Raw genomic sequence first — 27,125 nt, forward strand, 5'->3', positions numbered from 1 at the left:
CCCTTCTGAGAAAACCCATTTTGGCCGCTTGTATTCGTGATATTGTTCTTTTGGTCATGACCCAACGCTCATAACCATAGGTGAGGGTTGGAACGAAGATCGACCTGTAGAAGAAGACCTGTAAATTGAGAGCTTTGCCTTTTGGCTCAACTCCCTTTTCCGTCACAACAGTGCAGTAAAGCGATTGCAATACCGCCCCCGCTGCTCTGATTCTCCTGTCAACCTCACGTTCCAATATTCCATCACTTGTAAACAAGACCCAGAGTTACTTAAACTCCTTCACTTGGGGTAACACCTCGCTCCCTACCTGGAGTAGACAATTCATTGGTTTCCTGCTGAGAACCGTGGCCACAGATTTCGAGGTGCTGATCCTCATCCCTGCCGTTTCACACTCAGCTGCAAACCGATCCAGCAAGCCCTGCAGGTCACAGACTGATGATAACATCAGGACCACATCATCAAGCAGCAGCAATGCAATCATTAGCTCACCAAACTGGAAACCCTCTCCTCCATGGCTGCGCCTTGATATACTGTCCATGAAAATCACAAACAGTATTGGTGACAAGGCACAGCCCCGACAGAGGCCAACACCCACTGGAAACAAGTCTGACTTACCCCCGAGAATCCGAACACAGCTCTCACTTTGGGCATTAAAGGTTGGATGGCCCTGAGAAGTGACCCCCTCACCCCATACAGTCCTGGAGTACCTCCCACAAAAAATCCAGAGGGACCTGATCATGTGCTTTCTCCAAATCCACAAAACACATGTAGACTGGATGGGCATATTTCCAAGCCCCCTCCAGGATTCCTGCAAGAGTAAAAAGCTGGTCCGCTGTTCCACAACCAGGAAAGAATCCATATTGTTCTTCTTTAATCTGTGGTTCGACAATCGGCCGAACCCTCCGTTCCAGCACTTTAGAGTACACTTTCCCAGGGAGGCTGAGTAGTGTAATGCCCCTTTAGTTGGCACACACCCTCTGGTCCCCCTTTTTGAAAAGGGGAACCACTATCCCAGTCTGCCACTCCTTAGACACTGTCCCAGACTTCCACGGAATGTTGAAGAGGCATGTCAACGAAGACAGTCTTTCAACACTCAGGGCCTTCAGCATTTCCGGACGGATCTCGACTACCTCAGTGACCTCGCCCAGGGAGATCAACACCGACCTCCTGTCATCCTCCAGCTCTGTCTCTGCAACAGAGGGTGAATTAGTCCGGTTCAGGAGTTCTTCAAAGTGCTCTTTCCACCGCCTGATTACCTCCTCAGTTGAGGTCAGCAGTGTCCCATCCTTGCTGTACTTGGGTGGTTCCACGTTTCCCCCTCCTGTGGTGCGGGATGGTTTTCCAGAAGCACCTTGGTGTCGCCTGAAAGTCCTTTTCCATGGATTCTACAAGCTCCTCCTACACCTGCTGCTTTGCCTCTGTTACCGCTGCGGCTGCTGTCCTTCGTGCCCGCCAGTACCTTGCAACTGTTTCTAGAGTCCTCCGGGATAACATATCCCCGAAGGACTCCTTTTTAAGTCGGACAGCTTCCCTAACCACTGGTGTCCACCACCCTTTTCAAGGGTTACTGCATCATTTATATGCTTCCTATAATGGACAAGGCCATTTACTGACCAGTCACATGTCTTTCCACCATGTGCAAAATCCTCAATACCATATAGCCACAGAAACCCAAGCCTTCCTGATCAGAACAGGCAACTGCCCACTGAACAGAAAAAGAGAAAAAGCTGCTCATCTGCCAAACTGACAACGGAAAAGTCTTGAAAATACTCTTGCTTTATACAACTATTCCACAAAACAATTTATTATCAACAAATTTTGATTTGCTTATTTATTTAGCCAGTTATTTTGCTCAGCCAATCCTTCTTCAACAGTGAGCTACTGTAGCAACTTATAAGCAGGTATTAAGGAGACAAAATGTAGCTAAAGATGACATAACATCGGATGGGTCTTCTTGTTGTACGTGCTTCTGTGACTGGTTTTGGATGTGGATTTTGGCTGCTTTGTTTTTTTTCCAGTATTGCAGACTGTGCCAACTTACTTTCACTCATGCATATATATATATATAATTTTACTTAGAACACGTTCTAAATCATTAATGAAACAACCAGTAAGTGTGCAACTTATCATAAGTAAGGAACTCCTCATATTAAGTTTATCAGTTTATTTGTGATTACACTTCTTTGCCACAAATTAAATGTACTTAAATTATTTGTGTATATTGTTATGTGTATTTTCTCTGCATCTCAGGAAAACAAGCCCAAGCCAAAGTTTGTTGCGGTGAATACTTTGGAGGATACACAAGCCGTGCGTGCTGTGGCCTTCCATCCATCAGGGGCGTTCTATGCTGTGGGCTCTAACTCCAAAACCTTAAGAGTCTGCGCATACCCTGACACACTCGACACCAGGTATGTAAATATCACAAGCAGAAAAACTAAATAAAAATTAATTATTTGGAATTAAAATAACAATTAAGCCTTCTAATGAATTGTGCCTGAATAAGTGTTTTTGCACATCCTGTGCTTCATCGTCTTTATAACTATTCAATTCAATTCAATTTTATTTGTATAGCGCTTTTAGCAATTGTCATTGGCGCAAAGCAGCTTTACACAATCAAAAGAATTATTTAAGTTTCTTTGAAATGTGAATGTGTATGAATCAGAATAGTCAGTTTGTCCCTGGTGAGCAAGCCGAGGGCGACAGTGGCAAGGAAAAACTCCCTGAGATGATAATAGGAAGAAACCTTGAGAGGAACCAGACTCAACAGGGAACCCATCCTCATTTGGGTGGAACAGAAAGCAGTAAATTATCTGCATTTATACATTGTGTTAGGTGGCAGGCAGTTCAGCTATAATAGCTGATGTACAATAAATTGATGTTAATATGGAGTCCAGGTACTTATTAAAGACCCAGGTAGACTTGTAGGAAGTTCCAGTCCTGAACTATCGAACTGTCAAGTCCCCAGAGAAACAGTTGCCAACACCAGTCGACGCCAGAACCGCCTTCTAGGTAAAGAGAATCATCCCCAGACACCAGACGCATCCCAAATAGGCACACGGGGCATCCATGTGACAGGATCACCAACCAGAAGCGGGGCACCAGGATGGGTCAGACAGGTCCGGAGGGCAGAGGGAGTCTGGATCACTGGCAACTCAGGAACGACATGTGTAGCTCAACAGAGAGAGAGAAAGAGTGAAAGGGGGAGACAGGAGGAGAGAGGAAAGAGAAAGAGTGGGAGAAAGAGAGGAAGAGGAGAGATGGCAGTTAGGTATGGTCACAGTCACACAATGTATAATGTGAATGTATATTAACTGTAGAGTGCAAGCAGAGACTTCGGCAGGACTACTGTAACTATGACAGCATAAATAAAATGGAGAGCCAGAAGGAAACACAAACATGAGGGCTTCCTGAGATGTAAAGCAAACAATCACCTCACGTCAACAAACCTGAGTGATCAATGAGAGTGAGGAAGACAGCATCCAAACATACCAGTTCACCATAATACTCTACGTCCATGAGTCCCCCAGATCTTCTCCTTTACCTAAGGAGTTAAATCTATTTATAAAAATGCGTGGCTAAATAAATAGGTTTTTCAGCCTGGACTTAAACACTGAGACTGTGTTTAAGGCCCGAACACTATTTGGAAGACTATTCCATAATTTTGGGGCTTTGTAAGAAAAAGCTCTGCCCCAAGCTGTATTTTTTATAATACGTGGTACATAACTAGTCAGTGTCTGTTGCTGCATTTGACTTACCATCGAAGTCAGACTTTAGATACTTTATTTTTAACCTTTGTATTTGAGCTACACGGGGGAGCTTACTTAGCAAAAAGCCAGTTAACTGTGATAAGAAATGTATATTTATTGTACTTCCTTAAACGGTGAACCGTATAGTCCAGTATCTGTGTTTACATGGAGCATAATATTTCCCCAATAATTAGAATAATAGCCCAATTACAAAACATGTATCCTGTAACCACCTAAATCAGAACAGTTCCCCCAATCTGGCCTGATCAGAATGACTTTTTAACTAGCATAAATGCGGTGGTGTAAACATCTGATCATTTGTTCTATATATGGAAAAAAGAAGACACTTTTCCATACAATGGAAAAATTGTTGAGATATTGCACCATGAATTTGACATGGTTACAGACACTACAGAATATTTGCTTTTTAAGCTTTTACCAAAACCAATTTAAGCAGCAATGTTTGCAGGTCATATGCTTCTAGAAGCTAACACCAATTTTAATATCAATACTTATAAAGAAATATGAATAATTAGCATTTTTAAATATTATTGTTTGAAGCAAGACAATATAACGCTGAAAAGTGGCCATTTCTGGGGCTCATATAAAATCATCTTTCCAAAATGGCTGAAATTAGCATCTTTAAATTTTTTGGTAATTAAGATTGGTCACTTCTATGCTGCATAAACTTCAAAAGTAGCTTCTTTGGCAGATACTATTTCTGTATTATGTGTATAATTAAAAATATTAGCACCAATACTGTGTTGTTTTGGCCAAAAACATTGTATACATTAATACAATCTTTCCTGTCTTGTTGGATTAAATATATTCTTGCCTCACATGAGGAGATGTAAAAAGTTTCTAAAAAAAAAAAAAAAAGGAAAAAGATTTATTTCTACACCTGATCTGTAAACTCTATGACAACAAGTCTTTCCACCAGTCTTTTCTTTAGACTTTTATCCTGTCATCTACAGTATGCACTTGGTCTTTAGCAGAGGACAGGGCACTGATTGGCTTACATTTCACTCATGTTTAAAGCTCTCCAATTATACTACTTTTACTTTTTTCCAATAGAAAAAATAATTTTAGATTAAAAATATATGTGTTAGAAGTCTTTAAAATGTACCTTTTAATTTTCCAGCTGGAATGCAGATCAGATCCGGCATTCTGGCATGCTTGAGTTTCGTTGTGCTTCATTCCTTACTAAAACATGCCACTTTAGTGAGTGTAGTTTTAAATAAACCACCAAGGAATGCCGCTTTGGTGATGAGTATTTTCCTAGGTGCGGGAGCTTTTCAACTCTTATTCTGATAAACAAAACAGAGAAAATAAATCAGTATGAATCAGTACCTAAAGCATCGTGTAAGTCAAAAGTTAGTGGTTATCTGCTAACATACCCATCTTTAGATCTAAAGTTAGATGTGAAATGTATAACTAAATAACTATAAACTCTCTCTCTCTTTCTCTCTTACACACACACACACACACACACACACAATTTGGGCGAGCTGTAAAGCTGTAAGCTTTCTGCAAACCCTGGGCAGAGCCCTGAGCCAGACAGGAATGTTGTGTGTTGTAAAATAGGCAAATCTGAAGAACAGGATTAAAGGAAAAAGCAAGAAAAATATATTTTAACAAACAAAACATCTTTTTTGGATGTACATGCACAGTAGAAACCCCTGTGCATCAGGTCCAAAATAATCAAAACGTCAATTTTTGTATAATTGGTTCTCTTTAAGGAACCAATCACAGCACAGAATGTGGGATTTGTCAGAAAATGAAGATAAAATCATAGTATAACTAACCTCCCCCCCAAAAAAAAAACACAGTTTCAGATGGAAGGTGGAAAAGTTATGTTCGGATAAAATACTTTTAGCATGTAAACACTCTTTGATTAGCCTGTATGTACTGTAACAGTTTAAATCAGGGTGAGGAAATATTGTGTATTAATATACTAATAATAATATACTGGTGTTCCAGATTTAATAAACTAATATATTTGTTTCGATCGATCGAACTTGTTTGAAAGTAAGAATAAGATTTTAATTTTGAGGGATCTTTTCTCAAGTCACGGATTTTCCATTTATGTTTAATTCATTTAGGGTTACGTACTATAGTTTGCGGTACGCCTGCATGTGTAAGAACGTTTTTTCCTTTGTTTGTAGTGATCCCACAGTACACACACACACATACAAAAAGTATGCTACAGTGCTAGTAACAAGACATAAAGTAAAACGATACCTAATGACTGCTACAACATTCTACAGTGCAAACATAAACCAATTCTAATAATTAATTATAAAAAACACAGCATAAACATAAGATGTTTATGGCAGCTGTTATTTTAATGTAACACCCTGTCTGTTGTCACCCTTTTTCCTCATTGACTTTTTCAGCAATTTGCGCTACATTAACTTTTTTGTGGGATCGACCAAGACCGGCTGGCCTTAGTTCCTCAAAGGCATGGATGAGCCTTGGGTGCCTATGATCCGGTCATCAGTTTATTAATATTTAATTGGTAATCAGTGTTGTGGCTGATCAGTGTATGTATTGCTCAGTAAATAAATATATTGAACATATCTTGTATAGATATATCGGTATTGCATGAGAGTTTGAAGCACCAAATCATTGTTTGTAGAAACAGAATATTTTTTGTTTAGCAGATAATTTGTTCATATCGTGTTCAAACAAGCAAAAATAAAAAGTTTTTTTTTCTATTTTTTTTGGATTAGCTTTTAACTAGGTTTTTTTTTTTTGCAAAATAAAACATGACTCATTTGAGTTCATAACTCATTTGTTCATTAGTTGTTTGTTCACATGCTTTAATGTAGTGTCATCTGATGGAGGATCTAATGATTGTGTGTTTGTGTCTCTCAGTGTTGCATCTAAACCCCCAGTGGTACGCTTTAAGAGAAATAAGCATCATAAAGGTTCTATATACTGTGTGGCGTGGAGCCCCTGTGGACAGCTTCTGGCCACCGGCTCCAATGACAAATACGTCAAAGTGCTGCCTTTCAACACTGAATCCTGCAATGCCACTGGTGAGCAACCTCAAGACTCTTACAGATTTGCAATACTGAGAGCATGTTGAAATTTTTTTTATAACCACTTTTAACATTTATGACATCTATCATTTATCAGTGGATCCAGAGCCTCTCCCAGAAACACTGTGTGTGAGGCTGAAAGCACCTACACCAACGTGGACAAAATTGTTGACACCCTTCGGTCAATGAAAGAAAAACTCACAATGGTCACAGAAATAACTTTAATTTGAAAAAAGTAATAACAAATGTTGAATGTTTACCAATGAAAGTCAGGCATTGCTTTTTAACCATGCTTTAACAGAATTATTTAAAAAATATAAACTCATGGAACAGGCCCAGACAAAATTGTTGCTATTGGTGCTTGGAACCAGTCGATCACTGCTTGTAACTCTATTCAACCTTTTTTGTTTTTGTTTTGTAAATTTTGCACACTGATAGGGCATATATCGCGCTTAAGATCTGTGCATGGAGTTTTGAATGTTCTCCCTGTGCTTGTTTGGTTTCCTTCGGGTATTTAGGTACTACTTCAGGTTTCCTCCCATTGTCCAAAGACATGCAAAGTAGGCTAGGTGGGGTTTCCAAATTTCCTGTAGTGTGTGCTTGAGTGCCCTGCGATGAATTGGTACCCTGTCCAGGGTGTACTTGTGGCCTGAGTCCCCTGTGATTTGTTCCAGGGTTTATTGAACAGGGTAAGAGGTATAGAGAATGAGTCAGAGGGATTGGGCATAGTACCAATTTCACAACTTTGGACTCTGCCCCTTGATGTCTCTAACATCATTGCATCGAATTTCAAGGTAGACATTTGCATATACCATAACTTTTAAACTTTTTCAAGTAGGTATATTGGCTCATACCTATTTCAGTGGATTCCATGGCAGTATTATTACAATATTGAATTTTTCACTTTTTTTAATTTGGCTAGAATGATCCTGACATGAATCTTTTTAAAAAAGTATGAAAAATTGGCAACCGAGAGCACTAAACAATTTATACTTGTTTGTCTAACATCGTTTCTGCTATTTAATTTTTTTAAACTTTCTTTTTCCAGACTAGTCCTAGGCTGTACATAATATCTTAAATGTATCACCTAGAGATTTTGATGACAGAAACATACTTCTGGGCCAAATCCTGACTGACCCATTCTTTCATAATCACTTTTTGGAGTTTGTCAGAATTAGTGGGTTTTTGTTTGTCCACCCGCCTCCTGAGGATTGACCACAAGTTCTCAATGGGATTAAGATCTGGGGAGTTTCCAGGCCATGGACCCAAAATTTCAACGTTTTGGTACCCGAGTTATCACTTTTGCCTTATGGCACGGTGCTTTATCGTGCTGGAAAATGCCTTGTTCCTCACCAAACTGTTGTTGGATTGTTGGAAGAAGTTGCTGTTGGAGGGTGTTTTGGTACCATCCTTTATTCATGGCTGTGTTTTTGTAAATGTAAATGTGTTTTTGGGCAAAATTGTGAGTGAGCCCACTCCCTTGGATGAGGAGCAACCCCACACATGAATGGTCTCAGGATGCTTTACTGTTGGCATGACACAGGACTGATGGTAGCGCTCACCTTTTCTTCTCCGGACAAGCCTTTTTCCAGATGCCCCAAACAATCGTAAAGAGGCTTCATCAGACAATATGACTTTGCCCCAGTCCTTAGCAGTCCATTCACCATACTTTCTGCAGAAGATCAATCTGTCCCTGATGTTTTTTTTTTTTTTGAGAGAAGTGGCTTCTTTGCTGCCCTTCTTGAAACCAGGCCATCTTCTAAAAGTCCTCGCCTCACTGTGTGTGCAGTGCGCTCACACCTGCCTGCTGCCATTCCTGAGCAAGCTCTGCACTTGTGGCACTCCGATCCCGCAGCTGAATCCTCTTTAGGAGACGATCCTGGTGCTTGCTGGACTTTCTCCTGAAGCCTTCTTAACAAGAATTGAACCTCTTTCCTTGAAGTTCTTGATGATCCTATAAATTGTTGATTTAGGTGCAATCTTAGTAGCCACACTATCCTTGCCTGTGAAGCCATTTTTATGCAACGCAATGATGGCTGCATGCGTTTCTTTGCAGGTCACCATGGTTAACAATGGAAGAACAATGATTTCAAGCATCACCCTCCTTTTAACATGTCAAGGGTGCCATTCTAACCCAATCAGCTTGACATAATGATCTCAAGCCTTGTGCTTGTCAACATTCTCACCTGAATTAACAAGACGATTACTGAAATAATCTCAGCAGGTTCTTTAATGACAGCAATGAAATGCACTGGAAAGGTTTTTTGGGGGATTAAGTTAATTTTCATGGCAAAGAAGGACTATGCAATTCATCTGATCACTCTTCATAACATTCCGGAGTATATGCAAATTGCTATTATAAAAACTTAAGCAGCAATTTAATAACTAGGTAGATTTTTTTCCTCCATCTCTAGTCTGTTGCACATGTGTATTATGATGCACTCCAACAATAAAATGGTTGTAAGTAATCACTATTAATCTCAATTGGTTTCAAGTTACCACTTCTCAGGCCATAAATCCAGTCTGTTGTACAGATAACAATGGTAGTTTTTGCAGTATTCAATCATTACAACATTTTATTATATTATAATATTATATTTATCTGTGGTTGCTTTGGAGTTGTATAAAAGTTGGTAAAAGTAAAAATTCCTCTGTATTGCGCTGTTAACAATTTTTGTTGTCGCAAAGGAGCTTTACACAATCAAAACAAAATTATGGAAATTCATATGAAATTTTTGTGAAAAAAATATGATATGTGTGAAAAATGTGTATGAATTAAAATAATTAAATAGTCACTATATTTAGTAGCGCTCACTGGAGCTAAGCTCATTTGACTGACCACAGTGGTTAAGGCTTTGGACTTCTGTTTGGAAGGTCCCAGGTTTAATCCCCAGCACCACCAGGTTGCCACTGTTGGGCCCTTGAGCAAGGCCTTTAACCCCAACTGCTCAAATGTATAATGAGATAAAATGTAAATACTCCGGATAAGGGTGTCTGCCAATTTAAAATCTCATTATTTTTATTGTTACTTCGTGGTAAAAGGAGGTCAGTGCATTCAGCATGCTATAAAAAGACTTCTGAAATGTATTTATTAAAATATTCAAAAATTTCCCTGCCCCCTCTCTTTTAGGTCCTGATCTGGAGTTTAGTATGCATGATGGTACTATTCGAGACCTGGCCTTCATGGAAGGGCCTGAAAGTGGAGGATCCATCTTAATCAGTGCTGGAGCAGGAGACTGTAACATCTATACTACTGACTGCCAGAGAGGACAGGGGCTTCATGCTCTCAGTGGACACACAGGTACACACACACATACACACACACACACATCAACATACCACTTACTGTACATACAGACAACCACTTGCAACATCTACACTGCCAGCCACTAATAGGAGTTGGGCCACATGCACATGAACACCAATACCAGTAATAAACTCTTCATGCAGCTGCATTAGCCCAGTCCAGTTCTGTTAGGTCATTTCAACTTAGTTGTCCATTGTGCAGTACTGTATGTTTTGTAATAAACAAACACATTGTCTCTCCACAGGCCACATACTGTCTCTGTACACTTGGGGAGGCTGGATGATTGCATCTGGTTCACAGGATAAGACTGTGCGTTTCTGGGACCTACGCGTTCCGAGTTGTGTCAGAGTTGTAGGGACAGCTTTCCATGGGTCAGGTGGGTATACATTAAGCACACAGCAGTTGATATGTAAAAAATATAGAAATTTGGTTTATACTGTATATAAAAGTGTTGCAGTATATTTCGCTTGGTCTTCTTACACCACCATCACTGGTTATTTGTTTTATTTATTTCGTTGTTGTTGTTGTTGTTGTTTTGCAGAATTCACCAAGTATATACCCAATACACTTGTGCTAGTACCACTGCTTTATGGTTTTATATTTATGACTTTGTATTTTGTATCAAACTCTTGCAAAATAGTAGAATGAAGGAAGTACAAATACATTTTATTAATTTCTATAAAAAAGAAAGATATACAGCTTTAAATAAATAAAAGAGATCACATCCTCATCTGTCATACCAAATAGCATGACTATTAAAAAAAATCTCTTCTATAAATATAACTGTACTGCTCAGGGTCATCAGTGCAATTGTATAACAGCAAATATGTTTAAATTAATATGACGTACACAATCCTGATTGGATGTTTCAGATAATACGCTATGCAACCTTGCACATGCATACACACTCGTACAAGCGCAGTGATCTCTGTGTTGTATGCTCTATGAGGCAACATATCCTCCCTGATTCAGTCCATGGTTAAGAAGTCACAGTGATAAATGGGAAGTTCAGGCTCAATAGTGGAGAATTTAGGATTCAAAAACACAACTGGAGTTACAGTATAGAGAAATGCATTTATTAGTTAAAATATTAAATATGTTTTGAAAACATTCTTTACATTTTGCTGCATGTAGGGGTTAATGTTTTCACACTTTAAATAAGGGATTTTGCAGTTATAGATGGTTGTCAATGAGATTTTTTTCATACAACATGGTGATTGGATCGTATCAAACATCATATTGTGTTTCATCCCATTCATAATGAGTAATAATTTGAATAAATTTGTTGCCATATTAAAGATGAGTATTGGACATGAAAATATGATATAGGAATTTAGCTTTTCCACTTTATTTGGAAACCTACTTTATTTTAATCTATGTTGTTCTCTGTGTGTGTGTGTGTGTGTGTGTGCGTGTGTGTGTGTGTGTGTGTGTGTGTGTTTCTGCACATAGGAAGCCCAGTAGCCTCAGTGGCTGTGGATCCAAGCGGGCGTCTGTTAGCTACAGGCCAGGAGGACAGTGCCTGTATGCTGTATGACATCAGAGGCGGAAGGATGGTGCAGACCTACCGCCCTCACTCGAGTGATGTGCGTTCAGTACGCTTCTCCCCTGGAGCGCACTACCTGCTCACTGGCTCCTACGACACAAAAGTTATTACCACAGACCTACAAGGTAACAAGCTGCTGTTCCTACATGTAACACAAATAACAGCAACATTTATAACTTAAACAGCTTTATCTTCCAAAAACCAGTCCAGTATACAGAACTTTATCAGATCATTCTAACCCAGGACTCCCAGGTGATTACTTACAGTACTGATTTTACTGTAAAAAAGCATTGACATTCATATTAATTGTGTAGTATTTTAAATTTACAGCCGCAGGCAAGATTAGTGCAATTTGTGTTGCATTGAAAGTGAAAATTAGCTCAGTTTCTTGGACAAGGCAAAGCATGATGAAGTAACAGACTGCCCAGGCAAAATAATTCGCTGGTAAGCAAATCCTTAAGAGCCTCTGTTTGGATATTTAATGCAGTAATTGACGTTTAAATCCTATTTAACTTTATCTCATCATCACCGTCGTCTATACAGCTTAATCCTGTATACAGGTCTGTGGGGGGCCTGGAGCCTATCCCAGGAGACTTAGGACACGAGGCGGGGTACACCCTGGACGGGGTGCCAATCCATAGCAGGATACACACACCTTTACACGCTCAATCACACACTACAGGCAATTTGGGAACGTCAGTTAGCCTAATCTGCATGTCTTTGGACTGTGGGAGAAAACCGGAGTACCCGGAGGAAACCCACCATGCAACACAGAGGCAGAAATCGAACCCAGACCCTGGAGGTGCAAGGCGATAATGCTAACCACTAAGCCACCATGGCGCCCTTATTTAAATCTTGTTTAACTTATTCACTGATTCCTCATTTCTTAAACAAGTTAAAAGACATATTCCAGAGTCATGCAAAATGTTACTGTTTCTTTCAGAAGGGTCAAAATTCATCAAGCAAAGAAAACAACTAAGGAGACTGCTGAAATTACTCAAGTTGAGATATTGAGTTATAAAAGCTTAGGTATAAACATACGGTTGCCCAAAAAAGCTGCGAGGAAGTGAAACTTAAATGGTCCAGAGTAAAGACTGAGTGCTATTTAATAGTCTTTAGAGTGGATTTTTCTCCCTTTTCACATTTGGGGGTAATCCGAAAGTAAAATATTTTTTTACTTTTTAAAGTTTTACGTGTACTTGAGATGCATGTAAGAGAGAAACACTCATTTTATACATTAGATTTTTCTCTTTTCCATCAGTACTAGCAATATTTTAACATTTATTGTACCAGTTAAACAGAAACATTCGATTTAGTTTTCCATTGTAATTTGTGTGTGTGTGTGTGTAGGAGACCTGACGAAGCCGCTGCCATTGACAACAGTAGGCGAGCACAGTGATAAAGTAATTCAGTGCAGGTGGCACCCGCAGGACCTCTCCTTCCTCTCCTCGTCTGCCGATCGCACAGTCACCCTCTGGACACACAACACATAGAGCCTTCTCTCACCGCACAACTCGCTCTACTGTTAAAGTGCTCCAGTTGGATGAAACTGTAAATACTGTGTGTGCGCATGTGGTGGTGTGTGTGTGAGTGAGTGTGTGTGTGTGTGAGTGAGTGTGTGTGCGCGCATGTGTCTGTATTTATTACTTCCGTATTCGTTTTTGCTCTGTGGCAGCCGCTATTCCGTGCCTCTACTTCCTCAATGTGGCGTAAATAGTATCAGTTCCATCATTTTCTCACAAGCTCCATGGTTTCAGGTGTTTTCAGCATTTCCTGTCTGCCGAATAATATATGCTGCTTTATTAATAAAAAACAGAGCGAAACAAATAAATTGGTCAAAGTCGCACATGTACAGAGCACTACATAAGTCACATGAAAGTAGCGTCAATTTCTAAAATGCAAAAATGGACACGTAACATGTTTTATTATGAAATATAGGCGATGAAAAGCACTAAAGTTTGACTAAAGTCGGAGTTTTACAAGTTTGTCTCCCATATCTGCGGTGCCAATATCAAAGCAAATATCTCCTGCTGGACCAATGATAATAATAGCTGAACAACGTTGTGGTTAAATAATGTTATACACATCTCATTGTGGAACTCGAAGCTGGAGATCTGACTCTTAGATCATCTGCGCTGTCATTTGGCTCCCATTAAATCACATTTGGCCGGATAGGGATGTGGAAATTATGGGATACCTTTTTTATAGTGCATATCAAACCAGCATTAAAAAGTTAATAAATAAGTCTCGATTTAAAAAAGACTGATGCTGTTTGATATTTTTAGACGTAGGGTGAGTAAAAAAGGTGAACAAATATTTATAGTATGTGGGAGATGGTCAGTGGAGTGATACAAGCAAGATAAGAAAGGATGAGAAAATGGTGAAGAGATGAACAGCACAGATGGAGGATAAACTTTGTAAATGAAGCTGAGAAATCTGAGAATGATGTCCCATCATGTCTTTATGCACAGTTCCCAGTGATGCAGCGTATAAACGAAGATCAGACTGTTCTTCAGGCCAAATCTTACCGCTGGAATAAGAGCAGCCTGTCCACATCCATGACCATTTTAATATCCAAATATTTGTTTTTGTGGAGTTTTCCTGTTTTGAGACCAAATCTATTAACTCTTTCTGTCCCAATTTTTTTTAAATATAAAAGTGACACAATTTGAAGTGTGCAAAGACACATGCTGCAGATCTTCGTGTTCTGTCTGAACCTTGTGAATAGATGTTTCTGTGTGCTGTGTATTTCATATGGTGCCTTGGTTTATAGATCACTTACTGCTTAAAGCTTTAGGATTACTCAGTCATTCCAGGCAGCCAGGTATTTAAAACTAACCTCATCATTTCGTACTGCTATGCTTCAATCAGTTATTCTTTGTGAAATGTCCTTACTGTCTGGACAGCTCTGCATGAACAACAACAAAAAAAAAAACAGTTGTTTTAAATGATGCATTCATTCCTTTATCTTCAGTAATCACTTAATAATGGCCAGTGTGGTGATGGGGCTTATATCTGGAGCACAGTGGTACAGTGGAGAGAATCTACCTTGGATGGGACACCAGTCCATTGCATGGCATCATGTACAGTACATACATACACACAGACACATGGGGCAGTTTAGCATAGCTTTTTTGCTAGTCCTACTGGCATGTTTTTGGAAGTTGGGGACATGGGGAGAACTGCTGCATCACTGTGCTGCCCTAAATAATTAAACTTACTATTACTACTACTACTACTAATAATGCGGTGGTGTGATGGTGCAGGATAAATCAGTGAGGATAACTTGCACCAAGAAATTAAACCGACCCCCATTTTAAAGGAAACAGTGGTGTAAAGAAGGCGACTATCCTCCCATTGACTGCACCGCACTCACACAGTGTTTTACTGCTGTGCACTGTATGTTAAATAGAAAACTGCCTTCAGGAAAAGGTTATGTACATTTCGTGTTCAGCGGTGTTGATCGTCATGCACTATACTGTTCCCTTCTGTATGAATGTAAATCCTGTGAGTGTTTTCTTCCTATTGATCGACATGCAGCGCTTTTGCCTGAAAGATCAACATCTGTGTGCATCTTGCGAATGCCTATAAAAATCACTGTTTTCACTACTAGGATGATGAAGATACAGTTTAAGTTTAATCCCAAAAATGTTGATGTACTGATTTATTTATTTATTTTTACGGACGCTACATTAACATATTAACATTGGTTTTAGCATTTCTGTTTATGAGCCTTGATGGAACTTGTCATTGATAGAATCTTATTATGCAAGTATTTATTAATTTGGTTTTTTCTGTTTTGTTTTATAATTTTGAAACTAATGTTATACATATTTTATGAAGAACAAGTGTCTGCTGCTGTAGAGTCGAAATAAAAGACTTCTTTGTCACTTTTCTGTGTCTCATACCTCTTGCTAGTCTTAACTGTATAAAGTCATAACTGTAATAAACTGTCAACGCATTTTGTGAACCCATATCACTTCAAGAGAATATAATAATTAGGCATATGATAAATATCACACAAGGGGTGTTGTCCTGAATTTGTCAGTATGGCTTTGTTATCTTCATGCCTATGACCACATCATAGCCGTGCTGATATTCAGTATAGCAGCACTCTCTTTCATGTGACACTGTTTTTATACAACAGTTGTATAAACAGAGTTTAGTTTAGTTATCCAGTTATTTTGCTTCTGCCACCACATACAGTACCCTTCCTTAACTAGCTTTAAGCTGGAGACTGACAGTGTAATTAACAGAAATTGAAAAAAGCTTTAAATTCTTACTAGTACTTTGTAGCTAAAAGGTGAGAAGAATAAACCATGGAGGTGATATACAGGACAGTCCTGAGAAACTTGCAAGATTTTGTTTAGATTAAAATATCAGCTAATGTTGAATCCCTGAATTGGCTTAATATCAGCTAATGTTGAATGTTGTATTGTGAATGTTGTCGGATCCTAAATGACTTTAAATGGAAAGTTAGCTTGCTAAGGTGAGCCCTTGTTCCCCACACCAAGAGATGCTTTGGTTCAGGTTTTAGACTATGATTTGGGGTTCAGTTTTGTGTTAGAAGCTAGTTAGCTTTGTAGCAAAGTGTTGTTTAAGATAACACTATGCTATCAGAAGCGTTTTCTTGCTGAAAGTACGTCCATGTCTGTTTTTCGCATGCGTGTTTTGGCAGGCAGCTGCTCTCCCTGCTTTCTAGTCCTGCATACTTTTACCCATGCTAATGACAGGAAAAACGAGTGATTAACCTACTGTGAATCGGAGATTCATATTTTTCCATCTGTAAGGGAATGACATGAGCTTTGTTTACTATGAAAAAGGTGTATTTTATTCAATAATATGGAAAAATAATCACACAATAAAAAATCTCGTGTAAAATAAGATTAGGGAATAAGACAAATATGAATAATAAAAATTTAGATTTTTATACACATTTAAAAGATGAATAAAATTATGAAATTCACAAGAACAAGTAAAAGACCCAATATAAACACAATAATACTAAATAGGCTTTTATAACAGGAGTAAGCTAGATACAGTAACCAGGTGAGTAGGCAACATTCACGCTATGACACATCCACGATGAATACTGCACATTCGTTCACTGATTATCCATTATATTTGTGGACATGAGAGAGAAGAGACTGACTCATAGTGTGATATCTACGTTTACATCTGTGGCAATAAATACAAAATGGCATTTTTGTACTGTTAAAGAAAGTGAATTCATTTAGCATTTCAGTGGTAACCAGAACTTCCTACAAAAAGGAATTTTAGTTGAATTGTTCGCTTCAGTCATTCGGTCCTTCCTTCATCTCCAGTAAGTGCTGTATTTTAAATGGGACAGCGGTGGGAAAATTCACCCATCAAGAACTGCCTGTCCATCACAGGGTGGTATTGTTTCTTGAAACCAATTACTTGCTAAATTTTAAATCCTTTACCCTACTTATCAAATCTGTCATGTAAGACAATTTAATGGAAGGACAGATTTTAAAATTCCATTTAAACAATATGCGTCAGGAAACAACTCACTGATTAATATCTACTGTATATAATGCGTATGGATTAATTCTGTCACAGATACAATTTGGTATGTTTCATTTGCATCTCTTATTTAGATCGAACAAAAAGGGTACCAATAATGGCTAATGGCAATGTTAGCCCACCAATCTGGAGAGAAAAAGTAATGGCACACTGTAATGTATGCGTAGCTACAGTAAATTTTATAAATAAGCTTCTACAGTAGTGTATTTTCAATGTTTAAAATAAACATGGGCATTTTTTTATAATTATTATTCAGTTGACGCTGTCCTGGTAATGGAATTGTAAAAGTACAAATCGCTCACAGAAACAACTTGAAAACAAATGGCTTTCCACACATTTTCTGAACTGTTGGTTCGGTCTCCGTTTTTTTTTTCTTCTTTTGTATAAAAATATAAAAAATGGTTTCAAACGCCATGTTCTAAGTTCAGATACAAATGTGGAAAAAGCGCTCTTCTACTTTGCAGGGGCAAATATGTGATGTAGGACAAAGGGGACTGTACAGATAGAAAAGGTTCAATTGTTCCCCTATGGAACATCCCCACGTTTATGAGATTGTGTGCTCGCCCACACAGACATAAAAAGTACAGTAGCAAACAATATAGGTTTTATGGAAGTGAGGCCTTCACCTCTTCTGCTTTTTTTTTTAGTACATCTTGAGTACCAAGCATGAAAAAGCATTTCAAAATTGTTTTTTTTTTTTTTTCTTCTTTTTTCCAGTAACACTTTATATAAAGCCTGGATGTACTGTATAAAGCTTTATGACTGTACTTTGTTATTTCTAATTTTGGTAAAAGTAATGCTTTGTAATGACATTTAAACAGCATCAATATGATTAATATGCCTATGTACATGGTGTGTAGCAGCTTTAAAGTTGTAATATAAATAAAAGAAATCATTACATCATTTTGTTTAATTCTTCTTAACAGATGCATTATATACACCAATCAGCCATGACACAAGGTGAACTGAACATCAGTGATCACCAGCTATATACCAGTAAACTGGTGACCAGGATCATGTGCACCCACGGCTCACCAACGTGGACCAAAAGCCAACTTGTCCAGGGCAATCCCACAGAAAAGCCAATGCAGCAGAGAATGCTGAAAAAAGTCAATGCTGGCTATAATAGAAAGGCACCGGAACACCCAGTGCACCACAGCCTGTTGTACACGAGGCCCAGGAGGCAAAAAGCCCAAGGCCTCCCACCCAGCCTCCAAACTCCCCAGATCCCACTCAGATTAAACATCCACGGGATGCAGCAGACAAACAAGTCCAATCTACAGGGGATCCACCCAACATCCCACAGCACACAAAGGATCTGCTGTCAATTCTGCTGGTGGTGCTGGTGCCAGACACCACACCACATGCCAGAATCCGCTGCGGAGCCCAAAACCAAGATGGTTTTAATGTTCAGAATGGGTTTAATGTTACAGCTGATCAGTGTACACAGCAAACAGTTATTCAAGGCAGTAATTCTCTGAACCACAGTGCATTATTATGAATTATGTCATTTATATTACAACTTCTTTAAGTCACTAATAAAGTAGATAATTAATTTCCTTAAAGCTTTATGAGGTATTGTGGTGAGTTATACATTTTCTAATGCACTGGTACCAAAATTGCAAAAAGTGCAGTCATAAAGGTTTATGAATATCAGGCTTACAGGATTTCTCTGCCTTTTGTCTTCTAGAACAAAACGAAACTAAGCTGCTGCTCAAACACATGTGCAGTGTCGTCTCAAAAGTTCGCGTTGTAATTCAATGTTTGCGGGCCCAGACGATGAGTACCGCTCAGCTGTATTCGATTTTTTTTTCTTTTCTTTTTTTGCTCAACACTACACAAATCCCTTCACAAAAGGGCAGTGCAAATGCTCTTATTAATGCATTCATATAGCTGGAATAAGCTGGTCTTCAGATGAAATTTGGACCAAATCTATCACACTTGGTCTAAATACCAAGAAACCCACCAATAGAAGTTTTTATAAAATGCAATTTTTGCAATAGCTGCCAGTTATTGATATACTGCTAAGACAGAATGACTATAAATTATGCAGACTTTCATCAGCATTTTATGGGCTACCAACAACAGTGGAATGGGTCGCTCTTTTGCTACAAGCAAAAATCTAACCGTCGGATATTTCAGATCTGATGACATTCAGCTACTCTCGCAGGTATGACACCAATGAGGCTTTGCACTTTAGAGCATACACTTTACACACATACGCTGTCCTTCATATTATCCAATGGCACAGACTGGGTTAATTGAGGCTGGAGACGTTTCCCAACATTTTCTGGTGCCATCTGCAGATTCCCGAAGTCGGGTCGGGTCCCCTTTACATGGACAAACCTATTGCTTCTTCTCAGCTATCCCGCTTGTTATAGTAGGGCAGGTATCAACTTCAGGAAACAATCCTTGTTTCTGTTGACGATTCTTTTGTGTGTATATTTACATATGATAGGAAAAAGGAAGGGAGGAAGATAGGAGAGAATATACTGTATAGAAGTAATGAGCATGTCCCTCCAGCCTTTTAATATGTTCTCTTTGCATTTTATATTTAATCTTGGTTTGGCACTATAGTAATGGCACAGGATGAAGACAATTTGTGTGTGTATGTGTGTGTGTGTGTGTGTGTGTGTGTGTGTGTGAAAGAGAGAGAGAGAATGAGATAGCTACACTAATCTGTGACTCTAGAATTTGATTAACCACCATTTAAAGTCCTCAGTAAAGTACAGAATGTATGTGTGTGGGTGTGTGTATTACTGTCCTGGTACACTCTCATACATGTGTCTGCATCCTCTGGGTGTGTCTCTGAGAGTATTCTGTAGGTGGAGACGAATAGGAGAAGCGTGTCGAGCTCCCGTACTTCCCCAGTCCAGCATCTGGCCCGACCCCTTGACTCGGCCCCACTCCCTGTCCTGTTGGGTACATCTCATACGCTGGTCCTTCCTCAAGCGGCGGAGCGAAACCAAGCCTGTACTGAGCGTATTGCGCCGTGGGTTGGTATCCATACGTGTCATAAGTGAGCGGGTTGGTCGATTCCAGCAGACCACATTCTCTGGAATAATCTGTGGTCTGAAGCGCTGCTTTCGGTGGACCCTGGCTTTGTTTGGTTCTGGCGATGGTGCTGAAGTGGGCGTAGGTGTTGTGAGTAATCCGGGATGGTGGGCGCGGTTCATAGCGGCCGATGGGAGCGGGATTAATACCTGGTGCTGGGCCTGCTGCAGAGGTAGAGGCTGCGGCCGGATTTTGTGGGCGGAATTCCTGGTAGCGTGCCGTGGTGCGCCCTTCTTCGTGGGTCGTCGCACGTACGTTGTAATAGCCGTTTGTTGGATCCTAAGAAAGCATGAGGATGCAACATTATCGCATAGTGCATATTGATTACAATGAATTTTGTTGTGTCTCTGAGAGTATTCTGTAGATGGAGTTTTTAGGGGAAAAAAATTTTTTGTTCTCAGTAATTCGATCAGTTTCCCATGCGCTTTTTCTGGACAGCTACCCCAAAATATACTCTTTGGGAAAAAATGCTTAAAACAAAAACCTTATCATGCTCTTCAGTTTGTCCCTCTGCAGGAAGTATGTAATCCCCTACAACAAATGGCTTCTTATATCACAAAGTTTTAAAGTAGAAATACTTTAGGAAATAAATACTCCCGAAAAATATTTGTTGAGGAACATTTATCTTTCTTCCTGGCCTGACTTACATTTTAAATGTAATTTTTCTAATTTTTTTAAATGCACAAAAAGAAGGAACCAGGACCTCATAATCATGCTTACATGCATTTTATCCTAAAATCAGATAAAGCTGCCTATTAGATATAAAGTATAATGCGGAGGTCAGGTGTAGCTCAGTGGTTAAGGAACTGGACTATAGTACAATTCCCTAGTTCTCTAGATCTCCAGAACTAGAAATATTCCAATAAAATTACCATTAGGTACACTTCCCTCCAAAAGTATTGGAACCGCAGGGCACTTTCTTTAGTTTTTGCTACATACCGGAGATGTCCGAGTTTGAGATCAGAAGATTAGAATGTTGATATTTGTTTTCTGATAACTTGCGTTACGAGTACTCGCTCCTCACCTTCAGCTCGTACTCCTCCTTTGTCTCCAGTGTTTCACTGCGTGTCTCCTGCTTCAGTTCTGTGTCCTCCTTGAAAGGCTGAGTGGAGGGAGAGAGGGAGACAGAGGGAAGAAACTAAACCATCAAAACACCACAAAACAAACACACACAAAGGAGAGAGGAGAGGGAGAGAAAGAGGGAGGGAAGAGGAAAACACCACATCAGGTTGATCAGCAGAAGAAAAGGAAAGGAAGAAAAAGTGCTATGGAGGAATGGACTGCAAATGGATTATGGATGCAACACTGACTTTTTTTTTAGCAATATTTATTATTTTAAAGTATCCAGTATGTCTTTTCATCTCATTTATTAAATTTATATTTAGTAGAGTAGACTAGATCTGAGATAAAGTAATCACCTTTTTTAATTTTACTTTTATTTTACATTCTAGTTCTAGTTTCCCTGGTTTCCTTTTATTTATTTATTTTTGGTTTTAGCCTGGTAATGTGAAGCAGAAAATAATGTTTTTCTGTAAAAACCTAAAACAAACAGACATGATGGCCATTTTAACCATTATAAAATCTCAATTATCTAGATACGGCTTAAAAATAAGTTGCATATCTGATGATATCTGTAGATACAAGACTACGTTCGTTTTGTTACATTTCATCCCTACCTCTAATTCTGGATTAATTAAAGACTATATGAGCTAGGCAATAAGTACATGCGGTACCGCATTCAAAATTGTCGGGTCAAAAGCACTCCTTCACTCACTCATTCCCTATAGCTCTTATCCTGTTTATGGTCATAAGAGGCCTGAAGACTATCCCAGGGGACTCAGGGCAGGGGCAGGGTACACCCTGGATGAAATACCAATCAATCATTCACACGCTGCGGGCACTGTGCCAGTTTGCCCACTCTGCATATGCCTTTTGGGCGATGGAGAGCCTCTGGGACAACGCAAACCCATTCACACAAACCCCAAGGCAGGACTTGAAACCTCAACCCTGGAGGTAGGAGGCAACAGAGGTAACCGCCAGATCAAAAACAATATTTTTAAATGTATATACTTACCCATATATAGTGGGTGCCTTCCTGATTTTTTTATTTTAATATCTAATATTACAGGATAACGTGAGTTAATACAAAATGCAGTGTTTCGGCACAAAAATTACTCCAAGAGCACAACGACAACTCATCCAGGGGCTCATAAAAGAATATAAAAAACTGCAGTCATCACTCGCCTCAGTTGAGGTCAGTGTTCATGATTCAACAATGAGAAAGAGACTGCATCCATGGAAGAGTTCCTAAGTGAAAGCCACTGGTGACCAAAAAGAACACAAAGCCTCGACTCACATTTGCTAAAAAACATCTTAATTATCTCCAGGACTTTTGGGAAAATATTCTATGGACTGATTAGACAAAAGTTAAACTTTTTGCTAGGTACAGTATGAGTCCCATTACAACCCATTGGCATCTGGGCAAAGATTCCTCCAAGCAATGTAAAAGACTTATTGCAAGTTATCGCATATATTTGAATGCAGTTGTTGCCACCAAGGAGGCACAGCCAGTTATAGCCAGGTATAGGGGCAATTACTTTTTCACATAGAGCCAGGCAGATTTGGGCAGATTTTTCTCTTAATAAATTATTTAAAAACTGCATTTTGTATTCACTTGGGTAATCTTTGTGTATTATAAAAATCTGTCTTATCATATAAATCATTTAAGTGTGACAACTATGCAAAAAATAAAAATAAAAAAATCAGAACCTTTTCACGGCACTGTAATTATGGTTCTACATTACCATGAACAACTATTTTTATCGGCTTCTCAGCTAGTTGAGGCTGGATACTGCTGTTAGAGTATGATACTACTCTATTTGTTTCTCCTATATAAAAATATATATTAAAGGTAAATTATATATTGTTTTGGTTTTGAGATCTATCCTGCATTCCAACACTGTCGTTCCACCATTCTGGCTGGCATTAAATATTATTTGATAGCAAATGGTGTGTTTGTTAAGCAAAGCATTAGAGGCTAAAGAGTACTGAAGGCAACACAACACAAAGGCAAAATTCATATACACGAGTTGATGATGGTCTGTTGAAAACTGAACTGGAACGCAGCGTTTTGGTTTTGCTTCTACCACACTCACAGAGTACAGTGACATTACCATGCGAGATGCTGTGGAGACACTTGCTGTGTCTTCCTCTAGGCTTGGTGTCTCCTTGTTGACTGTCTCCACTTTAATGTCAGGCTTTAGTGCAACACCTCGACGACCTGCAAACCAAACCAACAGAGAAACTGATTAAAAGGTCTTCCTTGTAATAATAATAATAATAATAATAATAATAATAACAATAAACAGTTCTTGGGAATTACAGTGTGTATATATATATATATATATATATATATATATATATATATATACAGTATATATATATAGTGACCATGTGTGTGTGCGTGAAGCATTTTTTATTTTATTTTGTGTACTAGTGTAGGTACTGTTCTGTCGTAACTGTACTGCAACTACGACCCCCGTGAAAAAAAAGTTTAATAAGGCTGTAGCAGTGTGTGTGTGTGTGTGTGTTGTCCTACACAGTAGCCCCCCTCCTCCTGCTTTTTTAATCGTCGTAATTTTTTTAAAAGTTAAAGCGCAGGTTAATTTGTTTTATTGTTATATTTTGTATTCATTATTATTAGATAAATATTTTTGGGTTTTGGAACAAATTTTTTGAGTTTCCATATGTTCTTGTGTGGAAAGTCGCTTTTATATATCAGTGCTTTGCTCTACAAGCACACTTCTGAAATGAATTATGCTTGCAATCTAAGGTTTAACTGTATTAACAATTTCCAAAAACTGTTGAGTGTTTCAGTAACGCTCATCCCTTTTAATTAGTTCTTACAACAGAAATTATGGCATTATGAAAACTGTGTCAAGTTTTATCTATAAGGTGTCTTGCAGCCGGCACTAGAATAAAAGTCTTGCTTTTATAGTAAATGAATCAACCACCTGAACAAGTATAATCACCATCCAAAGTAACACGATGCAAAAGTAAATGTAATACATCAGACCAGGTCACCTAAATCCATTGTTCAGAGGTCCAGTTTGGATGCTGATGTACCCACTTTTGGCAGTTAATAAGCACTGAGTGCCCAGGACCCTGTTGCCAGATCATCCATTATCTTTCCTACTACTTTTGGTAGGCACTACCACTGCTGCATACTGGAAACACTACACGAGCCCTGTTATTTGGCACAGGTGTTGAACCTATACAATTTGTCCCCCATCAAAGACACACAGATCCTTATGGTTTCCCCTTTTTTTTACTACTACTATTGTATAACAGTTTTATTATTAATAAATATCCATTAAAACTTCCAATAAATGTCATACAAATGTACCTTATATACATTTAACAGCTGTATCCAAACAACATTACACATAATCTGCATACAATTCCATCCTGCATCCAGTAAGCCTTAAATTTACATATTGAACTAGACAAATGAAGTTTTAAAATGTCATAAATCACATTCAGTGTTTCCATAAAATGGAGAGTGAGTAGACACATGTTCAGAGGTCCAGGATGTTCCTGGATAAATTCCACATGTTGTACTCACGGGCTTTTCGTTGGCGATAGAGGTAGAAGGCCAGGGTAAGCAAGAAGAGAAGAAGCAGGATGGACGAGCCGACTGTCCCACCAGCTATTATTCCCACAGGGACAATATCTGAGCAAAAGAAGACATAAAAGACTTACAGTACAAGTGCTTCCAGATCATGTCCCTACATGGCTTGATTATTGGTTAGAAGTTATAAAAGGATAATCAACCTGTGATCATCAACTGTCTGAAGTACATCTATATATATATATATATATATATATATATATATATATATATATATATATACTGTAAGTATACAGTATATATATATATAAAAAAAATATTAAATAGCATGTGCATGCCTTCTTCAAATATTCTGTGTACATTCAGAGAAAAATATAACCATTAACAAGAAATCTTTTGACTGCTTAAGACTCCTTGTGGTTACTGAGAAATTGAAGTAGATTTTAAGATAATAAAACCTATTTTTATATATGATGGAATTTTAATGTCCCCGCTGATCCAAATAGCAGCGCCGTCTCACCTGTCTCCGCCAGTGTGATGATCATGGTTCCTGGTCCGAATGAGTTCCAGGCTGTGCAGTTGTATGTTGATTGAAAGTCTGACTCTATCACATTATTGATGGTGAGGGTGGAGAGCACAGCGCCCCCTTCTGATGCTGGCTTGCTCTGCTCTACTGTGTATCGCTCTGACAGAGTGCCTCTGTCTTTCTCCCACACATTCTCCTTCCAGGCCCATACCTGCAAAAGGAAACACACTCACATGACCTACCACATGTAGCCACCTAGTACATCATATTTCTTCTCTGGACATGCAGATGGAACAGTAACATGTGGTCTTCCAAGTAGTTATACAGTCGAGTCAAGATTTCATATGCACAATAGCAGATGTGAATGCTTTTCAATATTCGTTTACAGTATATCCGTGGGAATGGATCTTATGAGGCTTATTTGACATGCATACTACTGTATAAATTAAGATACATTCCATGTCTGTTGATGATAAGTATATGTATTTAAAATGTTCTTTCAAAATCTCACATTTTACCAATTAAGGGAAAGCATTAGACAAACTATGTACATCCTACGCGTCACTTAGCTTGCAAAATGTACCATTTTTACCATGTCTGCCTTTGCATTTAAGGGGTTTTATGATTTCACAATAATCAATAAAACCATTTGACCACAACTATTTTAAAATTTATTCAAAAAGTTCAAACACAAGAAAATATATCTTTATATGAATTTATTAATGTTCAAAAAATTATGCCGCAGAGAAACATGACGTCATTTGGAGAAAAAAATGATAATTTTTGAGATGCAGGAGGAAGTTCTGTTAGAAACATAGATGCACCATCCACTACCTTGAAAATTATTTTAATGTTTATGCAACTAGCAGATACTCGAAGCATAATTTGTTCTATTAAGAAAGAATGTTGTTTTTGTCCTTTTTTACTTATGTGAAATGTACACAAAATTATAAAATTACTCATACCGAACTAAAGCTTTGCTGATCTGCAAGGATTTATCTAAGGTACTGTACACTGCTTATGCATTCTACCTGTAATTATTCATTAACATTGCCTAAGCCACAAAAAAAATATTTGTTATTGAGGCTAATAAAGACGAAAAAGAAAAAGAAACAGGAAGAAAAAGGCTCTGCAGGCAGTGTTGCAGTCAGGTCCTGTAAATGGCTGTGGTTACTGAATGCACATTTGTGTTAACCCTTTGAATTAAAGCAGAGAATTAAAGTCTTGGCTTTGCTTACATTTTAAGTATTGCAAGAGTATTCAAATTACATATGGCAGTGTCGAGAGGCCAAATGGCAAAAAAAACAAACAAAAAAAAGTTCCAACGGACAGTGAGTACACAGGTTGTCCCATAAATGGATTTGTTTCCCCATGATGGCACAGGCATATTCCAGGGTGACAATGCTTGGGTTCATTGAGCTTAAATTGTGAAAGATTGTGAAATGTTCTGGGAGCATGAGGATTCATTTTCACACACAAATTGGCCACCTGAACCCCACTAACAGTCTTTGGGATTTTATAGTGCTTCAACTATAAAACTCACGTCATCAAGTACAAGATTTCTTCCGAAAATGAATGCAACACTTGATGGAAATAACTGTTTTTTCAAAAGCAAAAGTTTTTCCGAGCATTTTCACACACCATGCATGCCATAATCAAAGCTAAAAGTGGTAAACATCTTTCTATCTCAGATGATATCCTAGATAAAGGACAGATGACGGGGAT

The 27,125-nt window shown here is 38.6% G+C and overlaps 2 protein-coding genes and 1 long non-coding RNA gene across 6 annotated transcripts in view; 1 reads left to right on the forward strand and 2 right to left on the reverse strand.

The window, feature by feature from the left end:
* The window catches only part of wdr47a (WD repeat domain 47a), a 34,834-nt gene extending 19,298 nt beyond the window's left edge, over nt 1-15,536 (forward strand). For all 3 annotated transcript variants that reach the window (XM_053486574.1, XM_053486575.1, XM_053486576.1), the window contains 6 exons: nt 2,251-2,408; nt 6,624-6,787; nt 9,921-10,091; nt 10,342-10,473; nt 11,550-11,768; nt 12,994-15,536. In XM_053486574.1, coding sequence (XP_053342549.1) covers nt 2,251-2,408; nt 6,624-6,787; nt 9,921-10,091; nt 10,342-10,473; nt 11,550-11,768; nt 12,994-13,136 — 987 coding nt within the window. In that variant the 3' untranslated portion in view covers nt 13,137-15,536. The remainder of the gene's footprint in view (nt 1-2,250; nt 2,409-6,623; nt 6,788-9,920; nt 10,092-10,341; nt 10,474-11,549; nt 11,769-12,993) is intronic.
* LOC128512997 (uncharacterized) lies at nt 2,402-5,212 on the reverse strand. The gene is made up of 3 exons (XR_008356346.1): nt 5,144-5,212; nt 4,873-5,053; nt 2,402-3,541 (listed from the first exon to the last, which is right to left on the reverse strand). It is a non-coding gene; the product is annotated as an uncharacterized LOC128512997 (long non-coding RNA).
* A 985-nt stretch (nt 15,537-16,521) lies between the features above and the next one.
* kirrel1b (kirre like nephrin family adhesion molecule 1b) overlaps nt 16,522-27,125 on the reverse strand; it is a 67,254-nt gene continuing 56,650 nt past the window's right edge. The window contains exons 11-15 of one of the 2 annotated variants that reach the window (XM_053486109.1): nt 25,395-25,611; nt 24,869-24,976; nt 23,418-23,524; nt 21,269-21,346; nt 16,522-20,523 (exon numbers count right to left, since the gene is read on the reverse strand). In XM_053486109.1, coding sequence (XP_053342084.1) covers nt 19,966-20,523; nt 21,269-21,346; nt 23,418-23,524; nt 24,869-24,976; nt 25,395-25,611 — 1,068 coding nt within the window. In that variant the 3' untranslated portion in view covers nt 16,522-19,965. Of the gene's footprint in view, nt 20,524-21,268; nt 21,383-23,417; nt 23,525-24,868; nt 24,977-25,394; nt 25,612-27,125 lie in introns of both variants that reach the window. The other variant, XM_053486108.1, reaches the window with a different exon arrangement.

The sequence above is a fragment of the Clarias gariepinus genome, chromosome 25 (assembly GCF_024256425.1).
Source record: "Clarias gariepinus isolate MV-2021 ecotype Netherlands chromosome 25, CGAR_prim_01v2, whole genome shotgun sequence".
Lineage (NCBI taxonomy): Eukaryota > Metazoa > Chordata > Actinopteri > Siluriformes > Clariidae > Clarias > Clarias gariepinus.